Below are 26,814 nucleotides of genomic sequence, written 5' to 3'. Positions count from 1 at the left end.
TCTTTTAGCCTGTCTGCATACGACATGCCTTTTAAACCCGGGATAATTCTGGTTGCTCTTCTTTGCAGTCTTTCTAGAGCACAAATAACCTTTTTGTAACGAGGTGACCAGAACTGAACACAATATTTTAGGTGAGGTCTTACTAATGCATTATAAAGTTTTAACATTACTTCCGTTGATTTTAATTCAACACTTTTCACAATATATCCGAGCATCTTGTTGGCCTTTTCTATAGCTTCCCCACATTGTCTAGATGAAGACATTTCTGAGTCAACATAAACTCCTAGGTCTTTTTCATAGATTCCTCCTTCAATTTCAGTATCTCCCATATGATATTTATAATGCACATTTTTATTGCCCGCATTCAATACTTTACACTTTTCTCTATTAAATTTCATTTGCCATGTGTCTGCCCAATTCTGAATGCTGTCTAGATCATTTTGAATGACCTTTGCTGCTGCAACAGTGTTGCCACTCCTCCTATTTTTGTGTCGTCTGCAAATTTAACAAGTTTGCTTACTATACCAGTATCATAGTCATTAATGTAGATTAGGAATAGCAGAGGACCTAATACTGATCCCTGTGGGACACCACTGGTTACCTCACTCCATTTTGAGGTTTCTCCTCTAATCAGTACTTTCTGTTTTCTACATGTTAACCACTCCCTAATCCATGTGCATGCATTTCCTTGAATCCCTACTGCATTCAGTTTGAGAATAATGAATAATGGACACAAATTCAAAGGGCATAATAATAGGAGCATGCTATAGACCGCCAAATTCAGACGCTGAGCAAAATAATCTGTTGTACAATGACATTCGAAATGCATGTAGAAAAGGAGAAGCCATACTAATGGGGGATTTCAACTTCCCCCATATAAAATGGGAAAACCCGATGGGGGGCACGACGGACGAAATTGAAATGGTGGAAATGACAAATGACTGCTTCCTAACGCAATTTGTCAAGGCACCGACTAGAGGGGAGGCATGCCTTGACTTAGTCTTTTCAAATAATGAAGACAGAATAACTAAAACAGAGGTCAGAGAGCCATTGGCAAACTCAGACCATAACATGGTCTCATTTGAAATATTTTTTAAAACCCCAAAAGTAATGACTAAAGCTAAGGTTTACAATTTTAGAAAAGCAAACTATGAAGGTATGAAACGGAGACTAACAGAAGTAGATTGGAGTAAAATAGAGAAAACATCCACAGAAAAAGGATGGCTGTTTTTTAAAAATGTAGTACTAGAGGCAAAAAACAATTACATCCCAAAAGTAGACAAATCTAAATCTAAAACAAAATGTCCAAAATGGTTTAATAGATCAATTAAAAAAAATATTCAGCGAAAAAAGGCACTTTACAGAGCATTTCAAAGGGACCAAAAACAAAGTACACAGAAAGAGTACTTGGAACTGCAAACACAAGTCAAAAAGGAAGTTAGAAAGGCCAAGAGAGAGATAGAAATCAATATTGCTAAGGGGGCTAAAACCAATTCCAAAATATTTTTCCAATATTATAACAGCAAGAGAACATTCAAAGAGGAGGTTAAATGTCTAAGAGACACAAATGGCAAAATCATAGATGAAGAAAAAAAAATAGCAAATATATTAAATGATTACTTTTCACAGGTTTTTACATGTCGACCTGTTCCTATCCAATTTTAAATAACTTTAGCATAACAGAGGCAGAAGTGTTAAAATAAACAAATCCCCTGGGCCAGATGAGATCCTCCCAATAGTACTCAAAGAAATGAAAGAAGTTATTTACAAACCGCTAACCAAGGTCATGCAACAGTCTCTTGACACAGGGGTTGTGCCGACAGACTGGAAAATAGCAAACGTAATACTGATCCACAAAAAGGGAGACAAAACCGAACCAGGTAACTACAGACCAGTAAGCCTGACTTCTATTATATGTAAACTTATGGAAACTATAATAAGAGCCAAAATGGAAAATTACCTACATGGTAACAATATCCTGGGAGACAGCCAGCATGGTTTTAGGAAAGGGAGATCATGTCTAACTAACCTACTTGACTTTTTTGAGGATGCAACATTGAAAATGGATAATTGCAAAGCATACGACATGGTCTATTTAGATTTCCAGAAAGCTTTTGACAAAGTCCCGCATAAAAGATTAATTCTCAAACTGAACGCAGTAGGGATTCAAGGAAATGCATGCACATGGATTAGGGAGTGGTTAACAGGTAGAAAACAGAAAGTACTGATTAGAGGAGAAACCTCAAAATGGAGTGAGGTAACCAGTGGTGTACCACAGGGATCAGTATTAGGTCCTCTGCTATTCCTAATCTACATTAATGATTTAGATTCTGGTATAGTAAGCAAACTCGTTAAATTTGCAGACGACACAAAAATAGGAGGAGTGACAAACACTGTTGAAGCAGCAAGGTCATTCAAAATGATCTAGACAGCATTCAGAACTGGGCAGACACATGGCAAATGACATTTAATAGAGAAAAGTGTAAGGCACTGCACGCAGGCAATAAAAATGTGCATTATAAATATCATATGGGAGATAGTGAAATTGAAGAAGGGAAGTATGAAAAAGACCTAGGAGTTTATGTTGACTCAGAAATGTCTTCATCTAGACAATGTGGGGAAGCTATAAAAAAGGCCAACAAGATGCTCGGATATATTGTGAGAAGTGTTGAATTTAAATCAAGGGAAGTAATGTTAAAACTCTACAATGCATTAGTAAGACCTCACCTAGAATATTGTGTTCAGTTCTGGTCACCTCGTTACAAAAAGGATATTGCTGCTCTAGAAAGAGTGCAAAGAAGAGCAACCAGAATTATCCCAAGTTTAAAAGGCATGTCATATGCAGACAGGCTAAAATAATTTAATCTATTCAGTCTTGAACAAAGAAGACTATGCGGCGATCTGATTCAAACATTCAAAATCCTAAAAGGTATAGACAATGTCAACCCGGGGTAATTCTTTGACCTGAAAAAAGAAAAAAGGACCAGGGGTCACAAATGGAGATTAGATAAAGGGGCATTCAGAACAGAAAATAGGAGGCACTTTTTTACACAGAGAATTGTGAGGGTCTGGAACCAACTCCCCAGTAATGTTGTTGAAGCTGACACCCTGGGATCCTTCAAGAAGCTGCTTGATGAGATTCTGGGATCAATCAGCTACTAACAACCACACGAGCAAGATGGACCAAATGGCCTCCTCTCGTTTGTAAACTTTCTTATGTTCTTATAGTACTTTCTGACAGTGGCATCACGGCTATCTTATTGTTAATGTTATCCAGTGTAGTAAGTATTCACAGTCAAAGTTGTAGGAGATAAAATGTCATTGTGGCATTTTAAAATAGTCCAACAAGGTGTGATGGTGAGGTCATTTTTCACAGCCTCCAGTCAATTCGATGTACCATCTGGATTTTTTAATCGAGTGGATGTGTGGAAAATAATATGAACACCTGTTGATATGAATGCACATGAGGCTATGCCTCCTTTCACACTGGCATAGGCTGCCAGAGAGAAGGGCTCTTAACTTTAAAGTTGTATTGTCTGTCATTTAAAACATCACTACCAGACACTTTAAATGACAGACAATTAAACCAATCCATACCGTACAGCACCTTGCCCTTGCCTGTTCTGTCCTGTGTTTGAGGCGCATCCAGTGGGAGCTGTTGTAGCATAACAGTGAGTGACAGGAAACTGACAGCAGGATAGGGGGGTATGCGGGTATGCTTAATATTAGGCTAATGATTATACTCTAGGGGATTGTGAGTTGTGGCCAGGTTCCAGTATGATTTAAATAAAAAATATCAAAAGAAAATGTTGACTTTAGATTTCAAATAACCGGTGAAGTGGCAGCCCATCACAAAAAGAAGTACCCGCTCTGGCCCCACTGCACCTTCTCTACATAGTAAAGGCAGGGGCAAAATACCTGCCCTTAGTGAATCACAGATGAATATCAGAGGCCTCCTTAGCAGTATTTCCCATGCTTTTTCATAATTTCACATAATTAAACCTAATGTATTCAATGCAAATGAGAAGCAGTAAAATACCACGTGTTATTTAACACAAGGTAAATCCCATTGATTGCGTGGTATCAGGAGGAGTGCATACGACGGAAGAAATACTGCATGGTAAACACGTTAACCACACACTAAAAAGCTACTGCCCTTTAGTGAATGAGCCCCAAAGTGTCTCTTAATAGCCACCTCCCTGCAACCTTTATTAACGCAACACAACCTATCACACCATATGACAATATTTATTGATGACTCAGTCAGCATTTGTCTTTGTCAGTCAAGAGCCTAATGATTCCTTCTGAAAACCAATAGCAATTGCAATTCCTCCAATAGCTTTGAGTTTGTAATGAATTTCACAGGAAGCTTGTTTAAAAGTGGGTGATTATTTTGACTTTGGATATAAAGTATTCACACAAACATCAATATGTACATACATAGCAATCATCATTCAGAAACAATTCTGGACCATTCAAAACCCTTACATGTAATGCATACTCCTTAAAGGATTTTCAAGGGGACTGTATTTGGAAGGTGTGTTTTTAGATGTCCCTTACAATTTGATGGTGTATCATTTTAAGTGGTTCTGGTTTACATTGCTCCAATATTAAACACATTTGCATTTACCTGGCTTTAAGCTTGCTTTGCCAGGACTGAATAACCATCCATATGCCATTAAAATCATGTGACAGTGTGTCTTCTCAACTACTAGCTCCACTTACTCTAGAAAGAAATGTACATGCCTGCATGTCTTTGCAATTATTTTAGGTGATCTCAAACACAGTTGTTCTTAACCTTCATGTAATGGTGGAGTTGTTTAATGCAGTCATCTCTAAATGCATCTGATGTACAATGATTTTATGCATTCCATTTATCGGTTCATGCTCTCTCCTTCAGAAATACTACTGCTCTGATTACAATGAGTCTGCATTGTGTTTATGCAGTGATATGGACAACACAGATTCAGCAAAGGTTTCCTGTAAACTCAGCAGGGAGTTCAGTAACACTTTACCAGAATTACTTCATGAGCTTTGTTCTCCTGGTGCAGGCACCTTTTATTGCAGCTTTCTCAAGCCTGTGTCTTCTGTCTTTTTGCTGTTTCAGAGTCGCATCAGGAGGATGTGGAACGACACAGTCCGAAAGCAGACCGAGTCATCTTTCATGGCAGGAGAGATTAACAGCACCCCGTCACTGAACCGTGGTAAGAATTGAACCACTTATTGCGTTTTATCATCTGCTAGGCGACAGAAGAGTATTACATTATAAATCTACCTGCAGCTGTCCAATAAGTAAAGCATTGTGTCCAATTCTGGTCAGCTCAGCACCACAGGGACATTATGGCCCTGGAGAGAGTCCAAAGAATAGCAACCACACTGATCCCAGGACTTAAAGGACTGAACTATGAATATAGACTGAAAGAACTGAATATATTTAGCCTGGATCAAAGAAGAATTAGGGAGTGCATCTTAAAAGGAGTTTCTATAGTGAACCTGAACTGATACTTTAAGTGCAGCGCAGAAACCAGGACCACAGTTGGAAATTAAGTTGAGATAGACTTAGGACAGTGAAGGAGACATTTCTTCACACAGAGAGTGGTGAGGGTATGGAAAGGGTTACCTATTCATATTGTTGAGGCTGAATCACTTGGATCCTTTAAGACCCAACTTGTCAAAGTTCTGAGATCAAACAGCTGCTAGGAACCGGTCAAGCTTAGATGGTCTGAATGGCCTCCTCTCATTTGTAAATCTTCTTCTGATTTTATGTTCTAAGTAGTCTGGTGCTAAAAAAACATGAAGCAGCACAGGAGCAGAAGTAGGAAAGGAACAACCATTACAAGAAAAGTCTATCTGAGGGATGCTTGATATATCGGTTGTCGCTGTATCTATTTGTTTTATTGAAACAAGGTATAAATAACTCAGAATTTGTAAATTACTTAAAAACTGAAAGTGGGTGCTTAAATCCATTTTAGTGATGGAATTGGGCCTGGGACAAAATCTTTGAGGATAATCAGTCTGTTCAGCCAGATTTGAGGTTTACATGATTGTGCACCTGGAAATGTGACACTGAGTCATTGCAGTTACAATTTCAAAGGTCTGAACAGTGCAACTTAAATTCATATTGATTATATAATTGTGGTCAGGATTTCTGCAAATGATGACCCTAAAGATGTGCTAAGAATGTAGGACATTGATCAGTTCACAGGTGACTGACTGGTGGTTTATTTAGCACCCTACTGTACATCAAATGTACTGTTTTTTACATTTATCCATGGAATCATAATAGATTCATGGACCTCAGCAAGTTATTATCTGAAAATAATGGTTTATAATTGAGTTCCATAATACTTTTACCTCATAATTCTTGATCGATACAACCCAGCATACACTAATTGTGTTCAAAAATATAATTTGCAATAGGAGTACAGTATTTGCATTTTTCATAGACTGTACGGTACAGTTTCTTATTGTTTTTTTTTTTTTTTATTTGTGGCCTCCACAGCAGTGTATATTTGTTTTTATTTACTTTTTAAATCAAGTTTAGAAGCAATAAATGTCAAAGATTATAGAATGAATATATAAGGAATAATAGGAAATATTTTGTATGCTTTATTTTAGTTTATTCAGGTTGTTTCAGGCTGTGTGAATGAGCGTCTGCAATTAAATTATAGATACAGGGAAGCTAGGTTATTGAATATATAAGCTGATGATTTGATCAACGTGATCCAATATGCTGTAAAAAATATATATGGTGCTGCCTTTCTAAACTAGCAAGTAATACATTTAATCATCAAAAAATCTGTCAGCAATCTGAGGACCAGATAACAGCTCTGTTATAAAAATGCACAAATGAATTAGTATCTTAATAATTGATTATCTGACGCAATGAACACTGCATCCAATTCTTTATTTAAGAAAAAGATGAAAGATGAGTTAGTCATAATTAAGACTCATCTCTTTAATCACAATTGCTTAGAGGACCATGGCTAATATTTAATCACAACTGATTAGAGGACCATATTTTGGTTAATATATTTCACACTTTCACTGTTGTGTGTCTTCACTGTAATCTGTAAGATTTAAATGTGGTTCTGATTTAAATAATTACGATGGTGTGGTATAATGTAACACTCCTGTTACATAATTGTTTAAGCCATTAGCTTTTGTGAGATTAGACACAACTGAGCTTAGTTACACATATTATGCACATTTTGTATTGATAACTTTTGGGCTCCAGGAAAACATGAAATGTCCCAAACTGCTAAGGAATAGGAGTCTTAAATTATACCCTGTAACATGGGCGGATCCCCCCCCCCCCCCCCCCCCCCCCTCCTCACCTCGTTAAAAATGTCAAAATATTGTTTACTTTAACGGTATGTTTCATATCAGGTATCCCCCCTTCATGACAGTCTTGAACCCCCCCCCTTCATGAAAGTCTGGATACACCCCTGCTGTAACCATCAAACAAACTACCAGCAGAGATTAAACATGAGCTAGAACACTAGCAGATCACGGCATGACCAGCAACATCAACACAACAGTTTTGAATAAATGCCAGCAGTCTGTCAATTAAAACGGGACTCCAGTCCTGCAATTATCACAGCATGAATAAGTCACACCTTAGTCTGTAATTTTACAAATAAGAGTTGTTCATGTAGCTATAAGGGCCGAACCAGCACTCCAGATCAGATGCGTACTGGGTGTTTTACGCATTGAAAAAATAGGAATTATCTATGATATGTAGATGTAATGCGCAAAGCATATGCACAGCAATTTTGCTGCACAGTTGAGTTTGCATGTTATCAAGCTTCTTGTACTTCGTTGATTCCCAGCATCTCAATGGTAAATTGTGAACAAACTGTATGCTGTAGCTAGAGAATGGATCATGCCCTAATTGTAGCCTGCCTGGGAATTGCCAGAAACACGTGACCAGTAAGTACAGGTTTTCAATTTTTATTTTTAAACGTACGGTTGAATCCACTTACTTGCAATACTTGCAATGCGTGTTTGTGACTGGTGAATAAGCCTTAGGATTTATCGATGATGTCTTTAACCTCCTCAACCTAACATACCAATTTACCCATCTGTCAACAACACTTTTGGAAGGTAAATCTATATAATAAATACAGTATTCTGTGTTTGGAGAGAGTTGGGATGGTTTATATTGCTATAGCAAGGCGATCAGTAAAGAATACAATATTATGGTTTGTTTATTTGCAGTAGTGCAGTATCGGTACAGTTTCTTTAAAATATTTTTGGACATTGTTTTTGGGAGCATGCCTGTTGACTTGGAAAGGGAGAGAAGCACAAGGAAGCATTTTTTTGTTTGTTTTGTTTTAGTTTAAATTACTGGAAATATCTAGTATGCGCATGCAGTCCTTTTGGTTGAGTATATTCCATCTGCAGCTTTATGTATATATATATATATATTAATGCATTCTCACCAAATTAGCATTAAAACATGTACAGTATTTATTAAAAGTACTCATGACCTCAGGTAATGTTGCATTTTACTCACCCAAAATTCATTTTACTCACATAGGGCTGTATTCTGATCACAGCGCAAATGCGAGTGCAAGCCTGAACGGCGCTAGCCCCCGATTCTGTGGAGCATAAATGGAGCGAAAAAGTAAAAAAAAAAAAGACTGCGCTGAAATGATGTTCTGAAGACATGTCTTGCGGCTGTGATAGAGCACCTGCCCTATCACCATGGGTTGGCATACATTTCGGGGCATGGTATCATTAACATACTATTCTGATGACAGCACAGAGGGGTCCCAAATAGACAATTGAGCACTGCGTTAAGACCCGCTGAAACCAGGTTTATTTAGTGGCGCAATCAGGAACTTTAACAATTGAACACACTACAAAAAGCAAAATAGTCATAAGTAGCAACTGTGTGCGTTTGGACTGACACAGAAAGTAAAAGAAAAGAAAAGAAAAAAAGAACCTAAGACAAAGAAAATGGCAAAACGTAAGAAACTAACAATATTATTCGTAAATTAATAATAAACAAATATATGAATCTAAAAAGAATCTTCTTTTGCAGATACAATGGAGTATTATATTTATTTTCACGAGGACTGTAGAAATGTATTTTCATGGCAATTATTATAAGTGAAAATATTTACGTACAGTATATGGAGAGCAGCATAACAGAAGCGCCACTTCTGGATCTGTATGTGTGTGTCTGGCCTTCCTTTCCCTGGTGCTAGTGCTGTGTGTGCGTGCTTGAATCATGTGCAACTGTAAACGAGTTAACTGCTGTGTAAACTTGACACAATGTATTTGCTTTGTTTCCATGATTGAAAGTCACTACTATCGGCAGACCTGAAACAAGATATTTGTTTGGTTGCCTGATAATGTACAAGCTTAACTAGTTTGAAACATTATAACGAATTAGAAAATGGATCAGAGAGTTCCTTTAACCTGATTGGTCAATATGAGGGTTTAAATCTCTGATAAAGGACCTCAAATGTTATCTTTCAAATTATGTTTAATCACTGTTCCAAATCAATCTGCCCGAAAATACTTAATACAGTATTCATGTATTTTACCTTTTGCCTGCTTGTTGAAAGAAAGTCTCCATTCTAGTAGTGCAGACGCCCTCTAAATTTTTGTCTGTCAATGTAAAATATTCTGCTTCCTCGCTGTCCTATCTATCTATTCAAATTTAGTATAGCAAATAAAGTAAAACAAATTATAATAAATCAAGAAACTGTTTGATGTCAGCAGCAAAACAGTAACCACAATACTATAGCAACTACTCTCTTTGAATGATGAGTTGAAATCAGACAACTGCACGCAGTTTGATTAGTTTCAGCAACTTTAAGCATATCACAGTAACAACACAGGCACGTCGCATCTCTTGTAAAGCCAGAAGGAGGCTTTGACTTTATGAACACACACTGTGAACAAGTAACTGAACAAACAGCACGATCAGGATGAACACATACTGCAGACAACTAGATTATTTTTAATTACTAAAACTTTTTATTTTATTTATTTTGCTAATAAATGTTAGGACCTAACAGTATCTTAAATACTGAAACGTACAGAAATACACGAACATGCACTCAAATCCAAATAAAAAAATAATAAGTTAGCTGGGGGTTGGTTGGGCTCCGGGAGATATTCCATGAGAGTGTAAGCCCTGGTTATATTGAAACTCTAGTACATTACAAGCTCAGAGGGAACGATTTCATGTCCCGCTAGAAAATGAATCAGCTGCTGCTACTGGTAGATAAGTCAGGTATTTTACACTTTACATGTAGTCATGTCAATGCCATGAAATCATGTACCTTATATTCAATAATACATTTATCACCCTACATGCCTCTACCTCTTTTATTAATATAGCAATCTCCTGTGTCTTGCTGTTCTGACTTGCTCTGTTTTTTCTTGCTCTGTGCTATTGCCGCTCGACATGATCGCCACGTCTACATTCAAAACGGAGCCTTGCGGTGACGCAAGCGCATTCTGTCTCTTAAAGGGATTGTTGCCTGGCCCTGATTGGATAGCAGATTCCCCAACCTGCTCAGCATTGATTGGCTGGGCGCTGTCAGTGCGCCACTTAACACGCTTGCGCTGGGTTTTTAATTTCATCAGAATCACACTTTTGGAGAAGTCACTCCCTCCGGGGCAGACGCGATTGACTTTAACCACTGCGTTTGCGATTGCACTCATTTCATCAGAATAGAGCCCATAGTGTCTAAATTGGAGAGTAAATTACTCAATGACCCAAAACCTTATCGGGAGCGCTGGGAGAAATCCTTTATTTAACATCAAATTCCTGCCTCCTGATCACTTCAATGATATTCGTATTTGAAGGTAGTTGTGAACACTTGTCCTGGGTGCAGTGTTGGTCTTTGTACCTTCAAGGTAATAATAAGTTCTAGCTAGTATTTTCTTTACAAATTGCGAATGGGAGCCCTACGAAGTGAACAGTACCATTAAAAAAAGTCATTGTATACCGGACCAGTTTCTGTATCCAAAGTTAATGTACACAATTGTAGTAATTGAATGTACATTTCTTATTTCCAAAATGGCATGCAAAATCATTTTGATGCAATCCAATGCAGTTGTATGTGTTTCATCATACAAGCAATTGTGATAAAATTAATTGACAAAATATGTTAGTTAGTGCGCTACCGTTCTATCAATAGCTACCCTTTCTACCTGTCTTTGTACAGAAGCAATGCCACTGCTGTGCCACTACTTTGCAGTGAAGACTATTTGGTCACAGAAGATGTATCTTTGGTTTTGAGATGTTTCTCTATCACACAAGGGTCTGTAATACAGGATTACATGCCTCCTCTGTATTCTATTTGTCCTGGGGTTGTTTCACAGGGTTTCTGGTTTAGATGCCTCTCTCTTTCTCAATAGTGAGTGTGGGGACTGCTGGCAGTGATTGGGTTGGAATCATGTCTGTCAGTGTTAATTAGCTATAGGAAGACAGACGTGCACTGTGCCCTGGTGTTTAAAGTAGTGAAAGTTAGAGCCATTCCACCCTCATGCTGTATTAGGGCTTCATTGCTAAAGCTATTTTTTTTTTTTTTTTTTTTTTTAAATAAACAGCCTTGACTATAATGTGCTATTCTACACTAAACATGCCTTCCAATCCCTGTACCTGATTAAACCCGACACTTCCCTCTTTCTATTTCTGTTTCCTACAGCTACGATGGGGAACCACCTGCTTACCAACCCAGTCCTACAGACTCGCTCAGGCACCAGCCCCTACAACACCCTGCTGGCTGAATCAGTGGGGTACAACCCCCCCTCTCCAAGCGTCTTCAACTCCACTGGTAAGCAGACAAGTCAGAGGGGCCCAGATGCTACAGACCCCACTGGGATCCGTTCTAATGCCTGTGGATTACCCTGAAGAATCCCTAGCAGAACCATTATTATTATTATTATTATTATTATTATTATGATACTGAGCATCAAAAGAAACCTATCACTTATATTTGAGCTTCAAAAGAAATGTATCACTTACATTTGGTTAAAATTCACTAGATGTGATCGAAAAATGACAAACTCTGTTTTATAGCAGGTGCAGTGACTTTTTATTGTGCTGATTAACAACTGACATCACAATGATGCTGCAAAATGATCTGTCGATCTTGGGCAGGTGTTGTGACTCTTGGTCTCCCAGTTTGTGGCCTGTCATTGACAGAGTATACCATCTCGCTGGGTTTGAAATTGCTGGCTATTAGCACCCAAGACGGCGAGCCACAGTATGCTGCCCTAGTCCAGCATCCAACATGCCGATCGCATGAAGACGCTGCTCTCTTGACAGACGTGGCATATTGGTTTTTTTTTTCTGTGATTTTCTTTATTGCTTTTATTCAAGCTTGCAATTCAACAGCTGAAATCACTCCATACCCAGTGTCCAATCAACTGTCTCACTAATTAGGTGATTAAGTGCATATGCTTCAGTCATAGTCACTCAAGCGTGTCATGGTCAAGGATGAATGATCGAGTGATTAAAAAGAAACCAAAAACATGTAGTCAATGTCCACTTATATACCTTTTTTTTCAAAAATAAATGTGTTATAATAGTGATAAGTTTATTTTGATGCTCAGTATATTATTATTATTATTATTATTATTATTATTATTATTTATTTGGCAGACGCTATTGTCCAAAGAATGGCAATGAAATGGAGATGGAACAGAAATTGTAGACACACTGGTTCTGATATGGTAGGACGCTGTGTCTGGTTCTGATATGGTAGGACGCTATGTCTGGTTCTGATAATGGTACCATTAGATTGCATTGGATTACCAGCAGTGTGAATTGGTTAATACCAATCCCAGTGAAGAAATTCCAGCCCAGAAGCATTAGCAGACACCCCTCCCCCCACACACCTGTATCTAAGATATTTGTTATTATAATTATTGGAGCGCTGCATACATCATATTAATTTTTCTGTTAAATAATGTGCAGTTAAATTCTCACTTTGTCTGCATTCTCACTGTGATACCATCTCAGAAACCCTAACTTGTGAACTTGCAACAGCGCTGCTGCAGCTACACTGGCTTGTTTTTAGACATTCAGATGTTTTGGCACGTCTGATTCCATCTTCCAAAGATAAAAATAGAAACTAATGGGAGCAGCACAAATGCTGTTTTAAAATGACAGTGTTGACAACCATTTTTCACGCAAAGGATGCAAAGCTTGACGGAAACCTGTGTACTGACAAATTCCATCTGCCAGCAAAATGTTTGGTTAACCATGCACCGAAAGGATTTGTTTTCAGTTCAGTTCAATTGTATTTATGAAATGTATATGTAAATACGCCTGGAGTCACAGCAGACAAATTGAGAGCCTGCGGCGCACCCAACCCAGGGACTTATATAAGATAGAAAGATGTACAGAATACGGGTCATTCAGTATTAACCTAGCTGTGCTGTTAGAAATTCCTTGCAACTTAACCAAAGTAGTTCCAGAAGTCATCAAATAAATAGGGTTCATAAGGGAGAACACTTACCATTTATTTATGTTTTATTTTAATTTTTGGGGAATTTTTTTGTGTGTCTCTGCAAGCAAAGTGTATTTCAACACAATATACCCAATTTCTTCAAACAACCCTAGATAAATTTCAAAACAAAGGACCAGTACAGCATTATAATTTCAAAATGATATAGAAGGACAGGTCAGTGTCTAATTCTTTTAGTGGCTGGAGTCTGTGCTAAGAGTTAAAGAGTAAAGCCTTTATGATGTCAGGTTCATCACAGGGTATACCTATGCAGTACTGAGTCTGTGTATCGTAAGATATACCGTCTTAGAATCCATATATTACACCAGCAGTGGTCGTAACAAGGACTGTGCTCCTTCTTTACAATTATGAACAAAATGTTTCCCCAACAGTCTGGGATAAAAAATGAATTTGCACTGAGAAAGAACACACACCCTCTACAGTGCACTGCTATGAATGAACAAGTCCATCTCCATGGCTAACTAGCAGAGATCTTGTGAATGAACGTCCATCTCCATGGCTAACTAGCAGAGATCTTGTGAATGAACAAGTCCATCTCCAGGGCTAACTAGCAGAGATCTTATAACTCTCCTGGAAAAACATGTATTGGTTTCTTTACCCGCAGCGAAATGTGAGTCCATACACTCAACCTAGTGGTCTTTGCAGACGTACATTACTTTGGTTAGTTATACAAGACTTGCATCCCTTCAGTCTCCTGGTGTTCTGCTAGAGGTCTCCTACTTACTGGAAGTCAGCTGTTTTTATGGAGGCCGGTCAGGAAACGCCTCCACCGCCCACATTCCACACCAGGAAGCCCAGCCCAGCTGCCCACTGTTGCTGCCTCATTTGGCAAAAACCAGACTGGAAAATATATATTTTTTAATTTTGTTTTTTACAATCCAAACTTCCCTGAAGGAATTAGGGAACACTCTGAGCAGAAAAGGAAAAAGACCAAGCTATTGATAATCATGCCGTATTTCTGTTAGGGTTAATAATGGTACAGCATGCACAGTTGTTTTAGGTTATGTTAAAGCACTAAAACACATATAGTATAGGTCAGGCTACATCTTAATTGTGATCACTTATTGTAATTTATCAAAAGTTTTTTCTATAAATAGGTATTTTCTTATGTGTTTTAGTGAGCCGAATTCCAGTATAATAATATAACCTTGCTGTATGCATGTGGGGGTGCAATATGTACTGTATTTCCTAAAATATATATTTCCAAGTACTAAATTTAACCATTACCGAATGGGTTAACCTCTTTAAGACCCGAAACCTGAATAAACATATCAAAGCTGCTCAGCCGAGCCTCTGTGACGCAGTCATGCCCGCCCCCGGGGACTGCACGCACAGAACTCAGTGCCACTTTTCTTTTCAAGAACTGACCTCACAGGAAGAGCCTATTCAGATAAGCAGTTGTTACTTTTTCTGTTACAAATTTTCATATTTATTGGGTTTTACACAAATTATGTGTGATATTACAAATAATGGCTCTATTCGTTTTAAGGGATCAAGCAACGGCTGACTTTGTGCTCTTCCCCAGGCTGCATTAGCTCCGGCTAGAGTTATTTTATTCTCGTTTTGGCTTCGGCCAATATTATGTGATTGTTTGTATAATTTAAGTAATTGTATTACTGTATTATTGTACGAGAGAATATTTTCTTTTCTCATTATATTTTTTGGTTTTCACAGACACTAAGAGCTTGTATGCATTGCTTGCAGTGGCACATGTGTAGTGAGAGCAGCTGCTGGGCTCAGCAGAGCTGCGCAGGACCAAGAGGCTGCTTCAGGAATCCGTCCCACAGCACCTTGATTCCATTTTGGTAACAACTTTAGCAACACCATTACGAGGGCTGTTAATTTGCTAACAAGCAGGCTTTCCTCAGTCTCATGTGGGTACTGACTGAGTGGTTTTGCCAGTAGCTTGCACAGGTGGGCATCCCTGTGCATTGCTACCCACGGTAACGAGAATCGAGTAGACCCTTACCCAGGTACCGAGGTCACCAACCCACTCTGTTCCCAACCCAACTAGGTACCATACCATACCATACTGTATCGTACCGGGACCGAGGTTACCACACCGGTACGGTGCCATAAAGGCTATAAACTGTACTGTAGCATTGGTATGTACCGACCCGGTGATACAGGCACCAAACCAGTACCAACCCGTACTGCTCCTGCCCCGTCTCGGTTCTGTACTGTCCCGTACCGTACTGTACAGATCGGGTGCTACAGGTAACAAACCGACTCGTACCATCATGGTTCCAACCCGCTGTAACCAGTGTTCACATCCCCAGTCGGGTACCAAGCAGGTCTTGTTGACAGCCCTGTTGCTGAGGAAGTGACTGTTCTTACTGTACATTGCTTGCTATTTGCATAATGCCTGGGTTTTATCCCTGTGACACATGCAAGGCCAGCCTGCCTGGGGCAGGAGCATGCAAAGGAGGCACTGATAAATCGCAGTTTCTGCGAGTTTTGTGTGCATATCTCTGAGCGTACACTGGAGAAATGTCTCTCCTGCAGCTCTACAAAGCACTCTGCATCCCTCACTCCTGCACACTCTCTTCCCCATCACCCTCTGTTAGAGAGGTGACTCCTCCCCCCATGGCTCTGTGCCAAGGGAGACCGGACGACGCACCAGGGAAAGTAGCCCACACAGGAAGCCGTCCTCCCGGTCTTCCTCCTCCTCCTCTGCCTCTCCTTTTCCTCCGAGGAAGAGGAAGAAGAGTCACCGGTCCAAGCGATTGGTGGACTCTGAGCAAATGGAGAAGCTGCGCCTGTTACCAGAGGTGGTATTCGGAACAACTTGCGGTTGTTCACCACGGAGGCTATAATAGGTTCCTCTAACCGGCACAGAGGCAAAAGCCTCAGGCCAAGCCATAAGGTGAGCAGCGGCCCTAGGGGCTTGCTGCTAGACAGGGCCGACGTCAGCACCTGAGGGGGGACCACACACATACAGAATTAAAATTGCAAATATGAGTAAATGTAATATTCCTGTGCCAGCTATCCTGCTCAAGCAGCCTTAGGACTAGAAACTTGTAGTTTTCACTAAACTAAACTAAACTAAACTGTACGCGTGCAGTGCAGTGAAAGTTTTCAGATCTCCCCTTTTTTCTTTTCTCTTTTCCTGCTTGCGTCCTGTTCCCTTAGTCCCGCCTCTCCTCACTCCCTAAGACTTTCATTTGACAAGTGTTTTGTCTAGCCTCATTATCATAATGTATATTATTATCATAATGCCTAAACGACTATTATAATTATATGATTTTAAACCATAAAAAATGGGAGAACCACTTGGGGGCCTAATATGGAGTAGAGGTGTAAAGCAGGAGTTCCTGAATCTTTTAAAATAATCTTTAGCAATCCTTTAAAATCATTCTTTTAAATGGTCGCTTTTTGTTTGTTTTAATAAGTTTAACGTTACATCTGCTATTTTATTTGATATATCCGTGGCTGTCAGGGAAGTTATCCGAGATGAGATTGCTATGCTTAGATCCGAAATTCAATCGGCAATTGCTCCCATTAAAACCGCATTGTCTGAGTGCTCTGAAAAAGTTAGAGAGGTGGAGGGCTCCATGAATGTGTTTGACGCCCGCCTTGCTGGGGTTGAATCAGCCTGCAACTTGCTTGCTTCTGAAAATAACAAGCTCCTTGCTAAAATTGACGACCTGGAGAACCGAAGTAGGAGAAATAATCTGCGCGTCGTCGGAATTCCGGAGGGGATGGAGGAAGGCAGACCAACGGAGTTTATGTCGAGCTTCTTTCAAGAAGTGTTTGGGCAGGAGTGCCTGGACTCCCCCCCTGTTCTGGATAGGGCGCATCGCTCCTCGGCTGCGAGACCACGAGAGGGAGAGCGCCCAAGGCCTTTCATTTTGAGAGTTCATCATTTTCAGGTTAAAGAGCGGCTTCTGCGCTTGTCAAGGGAGAAGGGGCAGCTCATCTTCCGCGGAAATCTTCATTTTCCCCGATTTTAGTGCTGATTTGGTAAAGCGCAGAGCTGCTTATAATGAAGTGAGGGCGCTTCTCCAGGGTGCGAAGGTGAGGTATGACCTATTACATCCAGCACGTCTCCGCATTTCATTCAATGGAACTGATCAAATCTTCGATACCCCAGAAGCAGCATAAAGACTTTTATTCAAGAGAGATCCTCCCTAAGCTAAAATGCACAGAGTAAATACAGTACGGTAATTGCTGACTTAATATCATTTAAATATAACGGCGTTATACAGAAGTATAAATGTCTTTTTTGTTTATCATTATTATTTTTTGTGTATGTATGGTTGTGGGTTGTATTTTTTTTTTTTCATTTGTGTGTGTATTCCTTCGGTAAAATGAATGTTCGCCTAAATTGAAAGCATTACTGTTATGGTTGAAATGTGCGCATCAGACTGACTTGCAAACGGCGCGTCAATGCAATGTATCCCGGGGAATTTAGTTTTGGTGCCACGGAGAACACGGGTTTTGCTAGTCTGTGCGGGCATGCTTTGCAGCTATCGCTCCAGTGGTGTTATTGGGTTGCTGGTTAAGTTTGCTACTCTCAACTGTCTGTAATGGATTTTCCAGTATTACTATTTTATGTGTTTGTATGGATATGTATGTGTATGTATGTATGTGTGTGTGTATGCGTATATTTATGTGCATGTGTGTGTATGTGTATGTATATGTATGTGTGTATGTATGTATGTATGTATGTATATATGTATATATGTGTGTATTTGTGTATGTGTATATATATATATGTAGTATTATTATTATTATTATTATTTATTTTTTTTAGTATTCACGTTTGTGTGTGGTTTGAAAGGAGAGGAATAACGTTTGCATGGCCCTGGGTTCAGTATACTATTTGTTATTGCTGAAATGAAAAGGTTTGTTTCTCTTACTGATATAGTTTGGGGTGTTGACTTACTATGTGGATACTTTACTAAATAATTGAAATGTTCTTGCAGTATTACACTATCACTGTATAAGCATTAACCAGTTATTTTTATTTATTTATTTATTTATTTATTTATTTTCTCTCTGGTGTTTTCATACATTTTGGTACATTTCTTATAGTTACCTATTTTCAAGGGTTGCTCACATTTAGATAGTTCAGTTCTGGGACTCGTGCTGTAAGGTTAGGCACAGCAGAGCAGACACAGTGGTTAGGTTAAAAGCTTTACAAATTAAGCTTTGGGAATGTTACCACCTCTTAATAGGTGGTATGGGGGGGGGGGGGGGGCAGTTATATTTTTTCTATTGTTGTTGGGGTTTTTTTTGTTTTCTCTCTTTCACTTAGCTTCTCTCTCTGCCGTGTCTCTTTTTTATATTGGTCAAGGGGAGGGGATCTGAGGTTAAGATGCCGGTTTTGTTTTGTTTTGTTTTGTATCTCATCCTACATTTTTTTCTTTACATCCCTAAATCTTGATGGTTGCTGTAGCTGGTACTAACTCTAGTGAAGGGGCTTAATCACTCAGTGAAACGCAATCGAGTGTTATCTCACCTTCAACAACTGAAAGTGGGCATTGCTTTTCTGCAAGAAACACATCTTTGAAATTCGGACCACTCCCGTATGCGCAGGAGTTGGGTGGGGCAGATATTTCATTCCAAATTTCATGGCAAGGCTCGGGGAGCAGCAATTTTAGTACACAAATCCATTCCATTCATTGCCTCCCAGGTGACTGCGGACCCAAATGGCCGTTATGTTGTTGTCACAGGTACTCTTTATAACACCCCTTTAATTTTAGCTAATGTCTATGCTCCTAATTGGGATGACAGTCAGTTTTTCACTAACTTTCTTTCTTCCCTACCTGATGTGCACACACACCACCTCTTACTTGGGGGGACCTGAACTGTACTCTTAATCCTAGGTTGGACCGCTCCTGCCTAAATCCAGCACCCCCTTCAAAATCTGCTCTGATTATTCGTTCAATTCTTGACACTTATGGGGCTTCTAATCCGTGGCGCTTTCTTTTTCCAACTGCCCGGCAGTACTCTTTTTTTTTCTCCTGTACATCAAACATACTCTCGTATTGACTACTTTTTTCTGGACAAAAAACTGCTTCCCATTGTACGTTCTTGTACGTATCAGAGTATAGTCATATCAGATCATGCGCCTCTGGTTTTGGAGCTTGTTTTTCACAGGCAGGTGGCACCACGTCACCCTTGGAGGCTCAACCCCCTATTATTATCTGATCAAGACTTTGTCCAGTTTATTTCTTCCCAGATAGACTTCTTTCTAGATACCAACTCAACACCTGGGATGTCCTCCATCACTTTATGGGAAACCTTAAAGGCTTATTTACGAGGCCAAGTAATCTCTTATAGTGCTAGACTCAACAGGCTTCGAACAGGGCGGCTCTCAGAACTAACTGATCTTATTTTGCAGTTAGATCAGCAACATGCTCTCTCTCCCCCTCCAGAACTCTATAAACAACGATTGTCCCTACAGACTGAATTCAACCTTCTCTCCACTAAACAGGCAGAGCAATTAATGATTAGATCACGGCATGCACTATATGAACATGGTGACAAGGCTAGCAAAATTTTAGCACATCATCTGCGTCAATCTGCTGCTTCACATTTGATCCCACAAATAAATTCTCAATCAGGTCTGCCTACAACTGACCAGCAGGAGATTAATGATCAATTTAAAACATTTTATTTTTCTCTTTACAAATCGGAATCACCTGCCGATCCCGTATTAACCGATTCTTTTTTTGAGAGCCTTCCTGTTCCAGCGTTGGATCCTGACTCAAAAGCCCACCTGGAGGAGCCCTTTGCCCCAGATGAAATAACTCAAGCTATTAGGTCAATGCAGAGTGGTAAATCTCCTGGCCCAGTTGGGTTTCCCATATAATTTTATTGAGCACCATGTTTGCTGAATCTTTTACATCTATGTCCCTACCGCCTACGCTGTGCCAAGCCTCTATCTCGGTACTGCTTAAACAGAATAAGAACCCTCTTGATTGTGGATCCTACCGCCCCATTTCGCTGCTTAATGCAGACTTTAAAATTCTTGCTAAGACCCTGGCACACCGTCTTGAGTCGGTTCTCCCCTCTATTGTCTTCTCTGACCAGATACCCTTATTTTAACCTTCGCCGCCTGTTCAATATTACATATACTCCCTCTTCTCCCCTGCCTGAGGTTATTCTTTCATTAGATGCAGAGAAAGCTTTTGATCGTGTTGAATGGGACTACTTGTTTGCTGCTCTACATAGGTTTGGCTTTGGTCACAATTTTATTTCATGGATCAAGCTGTTATATTCCTCCCCTACAGCTTCTGCGCGAGCAGAAGGTGTCACTTTATGCTGATGACCTTCTTTTATATATTTCTGATCCTATGTCTTCCCTCCCCCATGCCTTAGTCATACTGGAGCAGTTTAGCAGGTTCTCTGGATATAAACTTAACCTACACAAGTGAATTGTTCCCTATCAACTTGGCAGCTCGTCGCTGTCCCCTTGAGAATCTCCCTTTCAAAATTGCATCCGAAAGCTTTACTTACTTGGGGGTCACAGTCACACGCTCATACAACAAACTGTTTAAATTTAACTCTACTCCCCTACTAGAGCGTATTAAACAAGACTTTCTTCGCTGGTCCACCCTACCACTTTCTCTGGCAGGTCACATCAACTCAGTCAAGATGAACACACTCCCTAAGTTACTCTACCTGTTTCAATGTATCCCTGTTTTTATTACTAAAAGTTCTTTCAATACACTTGATCGGATGGTTTCTTTGTTTATCTGGAATAAGAAGTCTCCCAGAATTCGGAAAGATTTCCTACAAAGAATGAAACCAAGGGGGGGGGGGTGGGTATGGCTCTGCCTAACTTTCAATTTTATTATTGGTCGGCTAATATCCGAAATCTATTACATTGTTCACATTTTCACCCCCGGCTGGACGGCCCTGTGTGGATGGACATGGAGTCAGCCTCCTGTCGCTTTACCTCCCTGCCTGTGGCATGTGGCAGGACTGTTTTACTGTTTGCTGTAACTATACATAAACCACAGAAGACCTACAGACATATTTGGAATTATTATTTATTTCTTAGCAGACGACCTTATCCAGGGCGACTTACAATTGTTACAAGATATCACATTATACATTATTTCACATTATTTTTACATACAATTACCCATTTATACAGTTGGGTTTTTACTGGAGCAATCTAGGTAAAGTACCTTGCTCAAGGGGTACAACAGCAGTGTCCCCCACTGGGGATTGAACCCACAACCCTCCGGTCAAGAGTCCAGAGCCCTAACCACTACTTCACACTGCTGCCATACTGCTCCACACTGCTGCAATACAGTGTACAATTTGTTTGCTTATTTATGTCAGTAGCTAATAATATGTTATTAACGCAGACATTTAGGAGGTAATATCCAAGGTAATATTAACACGCTTTTATATGCAAGACAGAGATGCCAAGGGTTGGCTGTCCTAAAGAGTGAGATTCACAGCCCCAAAGAGTGAGATTCACAGCCCCAAAGAGTGAGATTCACAGCCCCAAAGAGAGAGATTCACAGCCCCAAAGAGAGAGATTCACAGCCCCAAAGAGTGAGATTCACAGCCCTAAAGAGTGAGATTCACAGCCCCAAAGAGTGAGATTCACAGCCCCAAAGAGAGAGATTCACAGCCCTAAAGAGTGAGATTCACAGCCCTAAAGAGTGAGACTCACAGCCCCAAAGAGTGAGATTCACAGCCCCAAAGAGAGAGATTCACAGCCCCAAAGAGAGAGATTCACAGCCCCAAAGAGAGAGATTCATAGCCCCAAAGAGTGAGATTCACAGCCCCAAAGAGTGAGATTCACAGCCCCAAAGAGTGAGATTCACAGCCCCAAAGAGAGAGACTCAAGGCCAAAGAGACTTTCCAGGTGGTGTGTTAGGTCATTGCGTAAGATTTTTTGTTTTAAAATGTACACTGCTTAATATTGCACATGAAACACTTCAATCAGCTAAATGAATTAATATTTAACCCTCAGTAATACAGTAATACGGTACAGTTTGCAGGCACATGCTACGTAAAAACAGAATTTGATTTATATTTTCCCAGGAAAATTGGCAGCTTTAACTTAAATTATATGCATAAGAAAAAACTTGTGTACTTATTGTTCATAAGCCACTCACGCAATTTTTAAGAACATTTTCTGTGGTAGAAAGGTATACTCCTTATGCAGCTGTATTTTCTTTATGATGCAGTAGCAATATTATGATCTTGGCAAAACCGAACATGCAACGCAATTGTTTTGTTTAGCATTGGGACAAATCCGCAGCTTCAATTAAAATGTATTTTCTATTCACGTCACCGAATTTATAAATTACACAATTGCACAAAATCTCACCCGGAGTTTATGCTGCGTAGTCCAACCTAGAGTTTATGCACATGTGCGATTGTTTTAAATGTGGCGTTCTAAAAGTTAGAAATTTACTTTTAAAGTTTGCCATCCAACATCACAGTTAGCGAAAGCATCAAGTACAGTAAACACTATCTCTCGCTGCGCTTGGTGCTGATACGATCACAGATAGGTTGAAAACAAGAACGCCCGCCTTTGCATATTATTGCTTTGTGCCAATTGGTTGAAACGCTAACTGCCTAAACGCTAATGTGTGAGTCTCACGTCCAATGCGGGAGACTTGACATGTCGATGAACATACAGACGAACTTACTTTCTACCTTCACTACTACTGTTCTATCTTTTTCTCTTCTTTCTTCTAACTTTCTGTTTCATGAAATAAAAGGACTACCCTCAAACAATAAGCAGTTATAAACGTGTAGCCCCGTCTATTGGCCAAGGCAAAATAATAATATTAACCCTTTGCGGTCCTATGACATTACAATTTTCCCTTTCCGGTCCGATGTCAGACCCTGTCTGACATCATCAAAAAGCTGAGAAAACCATTCAATGGCCGAGTGAGACCGATAGGAGCCGAGAGAAGAAGAAAAAAGGGGCGGATCTGAGCCATACACATAGCCCCGGCACCAGAGATAACACAGACATAAACAAACAAGATAGCTACTTCTGCATCCAGCGCTCAAAGAATATCACAGACATTTGCAGAGCTTTTTGAGATGTTATAGTAATAAAATAATGACTTGGATCGCATTATTGAGGAGTTTGGTGATAAAACGAGTGATCAGTAGATGATTTATCGGTATGCACGACTATGAAGAGGTATGTGAAAAATACAGAGAACAAGGGGTGGGGAGGGGCTGGACATGCAGTACTGAGTGTCCTGTTGATATGCAGTGCCTTTTAAACCTGTTTTACTGTGAAAAAACCACTTAAAAAGCACGTCTAAAATAAACTGCACGTGTGAAAATAAATTGGACCTCACGTGCCTGAGACGCGCTGAATAAATGGACCACAAAGGGTTAAAGAGGACCTATGGATCAGCCTACTGCTAGCTATCCTTGAGATCGGCACTCACATTAGATGCAAAATCACCTAATTATGCAAATTGTTGCTCAATAACAGAAATAGCTGCCACAGGATCAAGAATATCTGCCACAGAATGAGGAATATCATTTACTAACATTTCATTCGCACCACGATGACAAGATGACGATTCCCAAATTGAAGTTGATGATGATGGTCGAGAAGGGCTGGGACGACTAAACAAATGAGTTATTTTAACATATTTTTGTGCTTCAGCTTCTGGAATATTCTGCCTTTTTTTCTCTAATTTTCTCGGCTCCGACTTTTCGTTTATTTGATTCATCCATCTTTCTAACAGGGAGTGCAGACCTACTAATTCTGACGTCTTTGCTTTTTTATTTTTTATTAATATGTCAACACATGATGGCCCAACATTATGCATTGATTGGCTCAGGATTAGGGAGAAGCCACGCATGAGTGTGTGTGTATCGCTGTGTTTTTTAAATAAAGTTGCTGAGAGGGAAGTCCCCTCAATTTGTATTTAATGACATTATTTTAGGTGAGTTCTTAATGTAGTAAGTCATTCAAAGTCTTTTCTATTTGATTAATCTACGCATACACAATAGTGAAAGCAAAAAAAAAAAGAAAAAATGATCACCGGCCCACTAACGCACCGGCCCCTCTGGCATTTGCCAGAGCTGCCAGATGGCCAGTCCGGGCCTGCTGGCTCTCCATAATACGAGGCAGGGACCCACTGGCGGTAGATGCCTTAGCACACCAGTGGCCAAGGCAACTGTTATATGCCTTCTCATTGTGTCTGGAGAAAACCATGCAGGACTGGGCCAAGGTGCTCCTAGTAGCCCCTTATAGGCCCAGGAGACTGGAGACTGCCCAAGGGCTGTGACCTGCTCAGTCAGGCACAGGGAATCTCATGGCATAGCGACCCATCGAGCCTGCAGCTCTGGGTCTGGCCCCTGAATGGCTGAATTTGAACCAGCTGGGTCTGTCCAATAGGGTTATTGACACCTTACAAAATGCCAGAGCAGCGTCCACACATTGCCAGTACGGGTACAAGTGGAGTGTCTTAAAGACGTGGTGTCTGCCTCATGGGTTCGACCCCATGACTTGTCCCATGGCAGTAATATTGCAATTTCTGCAGGACCTGTTTGTTAAAATTGACTTGCCTCCCCAGGAGCTCAACTTCCTGGCGGGACAATTTTTGAAAGGGGTTCAGCGGCTTCGGCCGCCTATGAAGGACATTGTTCCTCGCTGGAAGTTAAACATGGTGCTCAATGCACTCTTGATGCCTCCATTTGAGCCCATGCATTCAGCTGAGCTGAAGTATTATTGCTCAAGCGACTATTTGCTTACTATCACCTTCACAAAGCGGGTGAGCGAGATGCAGGTTTTCTCCTTAGTGAGAGCCTGCTTACGTTTTACAGAGGCCAGGACAAGGTTTACGCTCAGTACTAATCCTGCCTTTTGCCGAACACTATCTCAGCATTCCATGTCTGTGGAATTGGAGGCTTCCTCCCCTCCCACCTCCTTCGTCTGACAGGGAGCTGCCACTCCATACGCTCTGCTCAGTACAGGTCCTGGCGTACTATGCTGTCAGGACAAAAAGTTGGAGGCAGTCCCATGGGCAAGTCCTGTCTAAGCAGAGGCTGTCCAAATGAATAACAGACACAGGCAGGACTGCCTATGAGCTGGCCCCCTCCAGAAAGCTCACTGCCCATTCCTTCAGGGGCATGGCAACTTAATGGGCTTTATTCCAAGGTGCATTTGTAAAGGACATTTGCAATGCAGCGGTGTGGGCTACTTTCCATACCTTTACTAGGTTCTACAGACTAAATGTCGTGGATCCTCAAAACTCTGGCTTGGAACTAGTGTTAAGGGTGGCTTCTGAGTCAACCCTTACAACACAGGCATAGAGGTGAGTTTCTCCCTCAATTCTTTAGCCCTAGCTACTTGTTACTGGGGTCCTGAATCGTAACGCACAAGGCAGCCTTGGCTTAACCTTGTAGCATTCCGGTCGTGCAGCAATCTTTGGTATACTGACCCATTTAGTAATAGTTACATTTTGTACCTGAAAAGGAACGTTAGGTTATGATCATTATGATCAACGTTTTCATATTTGTACATAAACTCCACTATAAATCACATATATTTTGTATGCATTTACTCCTAGTAGTGCAATATATACTGCATAAAGCAGTCTGTAGCTCTGGGGTGCGATATGTAATTTACAGTAGGAGCACAGTGTAATAAATGACATGCCAAGTGTAGCCTCTTATTTAATGTAATTGAGATGTGAGGAGTGTGGTTGGTGTTCTCCATGGCCAGTCACTTTTCATTGCAGCAAGGCCAAGAAGCATCAGGCTCATTAATTACAATGACATTCCAGAATTGGCTGGATGTAAATGTGCTGTGATGCTTATTAAAACCCCATTCGAGATGTGATCATGATTACCATTTTATTTGGGGCATTAGTTACTACACAGACCTAATTAATTGTGGTGTCATTCAATACAAAAGCAGGCGAGATGAGACACAGACATGTCCTTCAAAACTTTATAAAATCTCAGACCAAAAAGTGTAAATCACTGCTTTGTTTTAACATGTCTGTACTATCTGAGTAGTAATTCCAAATGCCCTGTGCAGACTATTTATCATTCATTTTTTTAACACACACACACACACACACACACATATATAGTCTTGGGGCTGGATATAAGACTATATCCCCCAGAATGCCACAGGAGTGAGCCAGGATGAGTTTCACCTGGCTGTAATTTAATGTGAAGCACCTGAGGCTGATCAAGCCCTGGATAGGAGTCAGGGAAACCCTGTAGTCAGGGCTAGCTGTGTGAAGGCTGAAGTCCTGTGTGAACTTTAGTGTTCTGGTTAAACTTGTAAACTGTGTGTGTGAAACAAGTGTTTTTGCAATCGGTAAACAGCTTAGCCATCCGATAT

At 40.3% G+C, this 26,814-nt stretch overlaps 1 protein-coding gene across 1 annotated transcript in view; it reads left to right on the top strand.

The window, feature by feature from the left end:
* LOC117402159 (adhesion G protein-coupled receptor L1-like) overlaps window positions 1-26,814 on the top strand; it is a 267,345-nt gene that overhangs the window by 234,326 nt on the left and 6,205 nt on the right. The window contains exons 21-22 of the mRNA XM_059006982.1: window positions 5,108-5,204; window positions 11,676-11,804. Coding sequence (XP_058862965.1) covers window positions 5,108-5,204; window positions 11,676-11,804 — 226 coding nt within the window. The remainder of the gene's footprint in view (window positions 1-5,107; window positions 5,205-11,675; window positions 11,805-26,814) is intronic.

The sequence above is a fragment of the Acipenser ruthenus genome, chromosome 34 (genome assembly GCF_902713425.1).
Source record: "Acipenser ruthenus chromosome 34, fAciRut3.2 maternal haplotype, whole genome shotgun sequence".
Taxonomy (NCBI): Eukaryota; Metazoa; Chordata; class Actinopteri; order Acipenseriformes; family Acipenseridae; genus Acipenser; species Acipenser ruthenus.
Note: the sequence above shows the minus strand (reverse complement) of the source record. Positions and strands in the feature narration are given on the sequence as shown.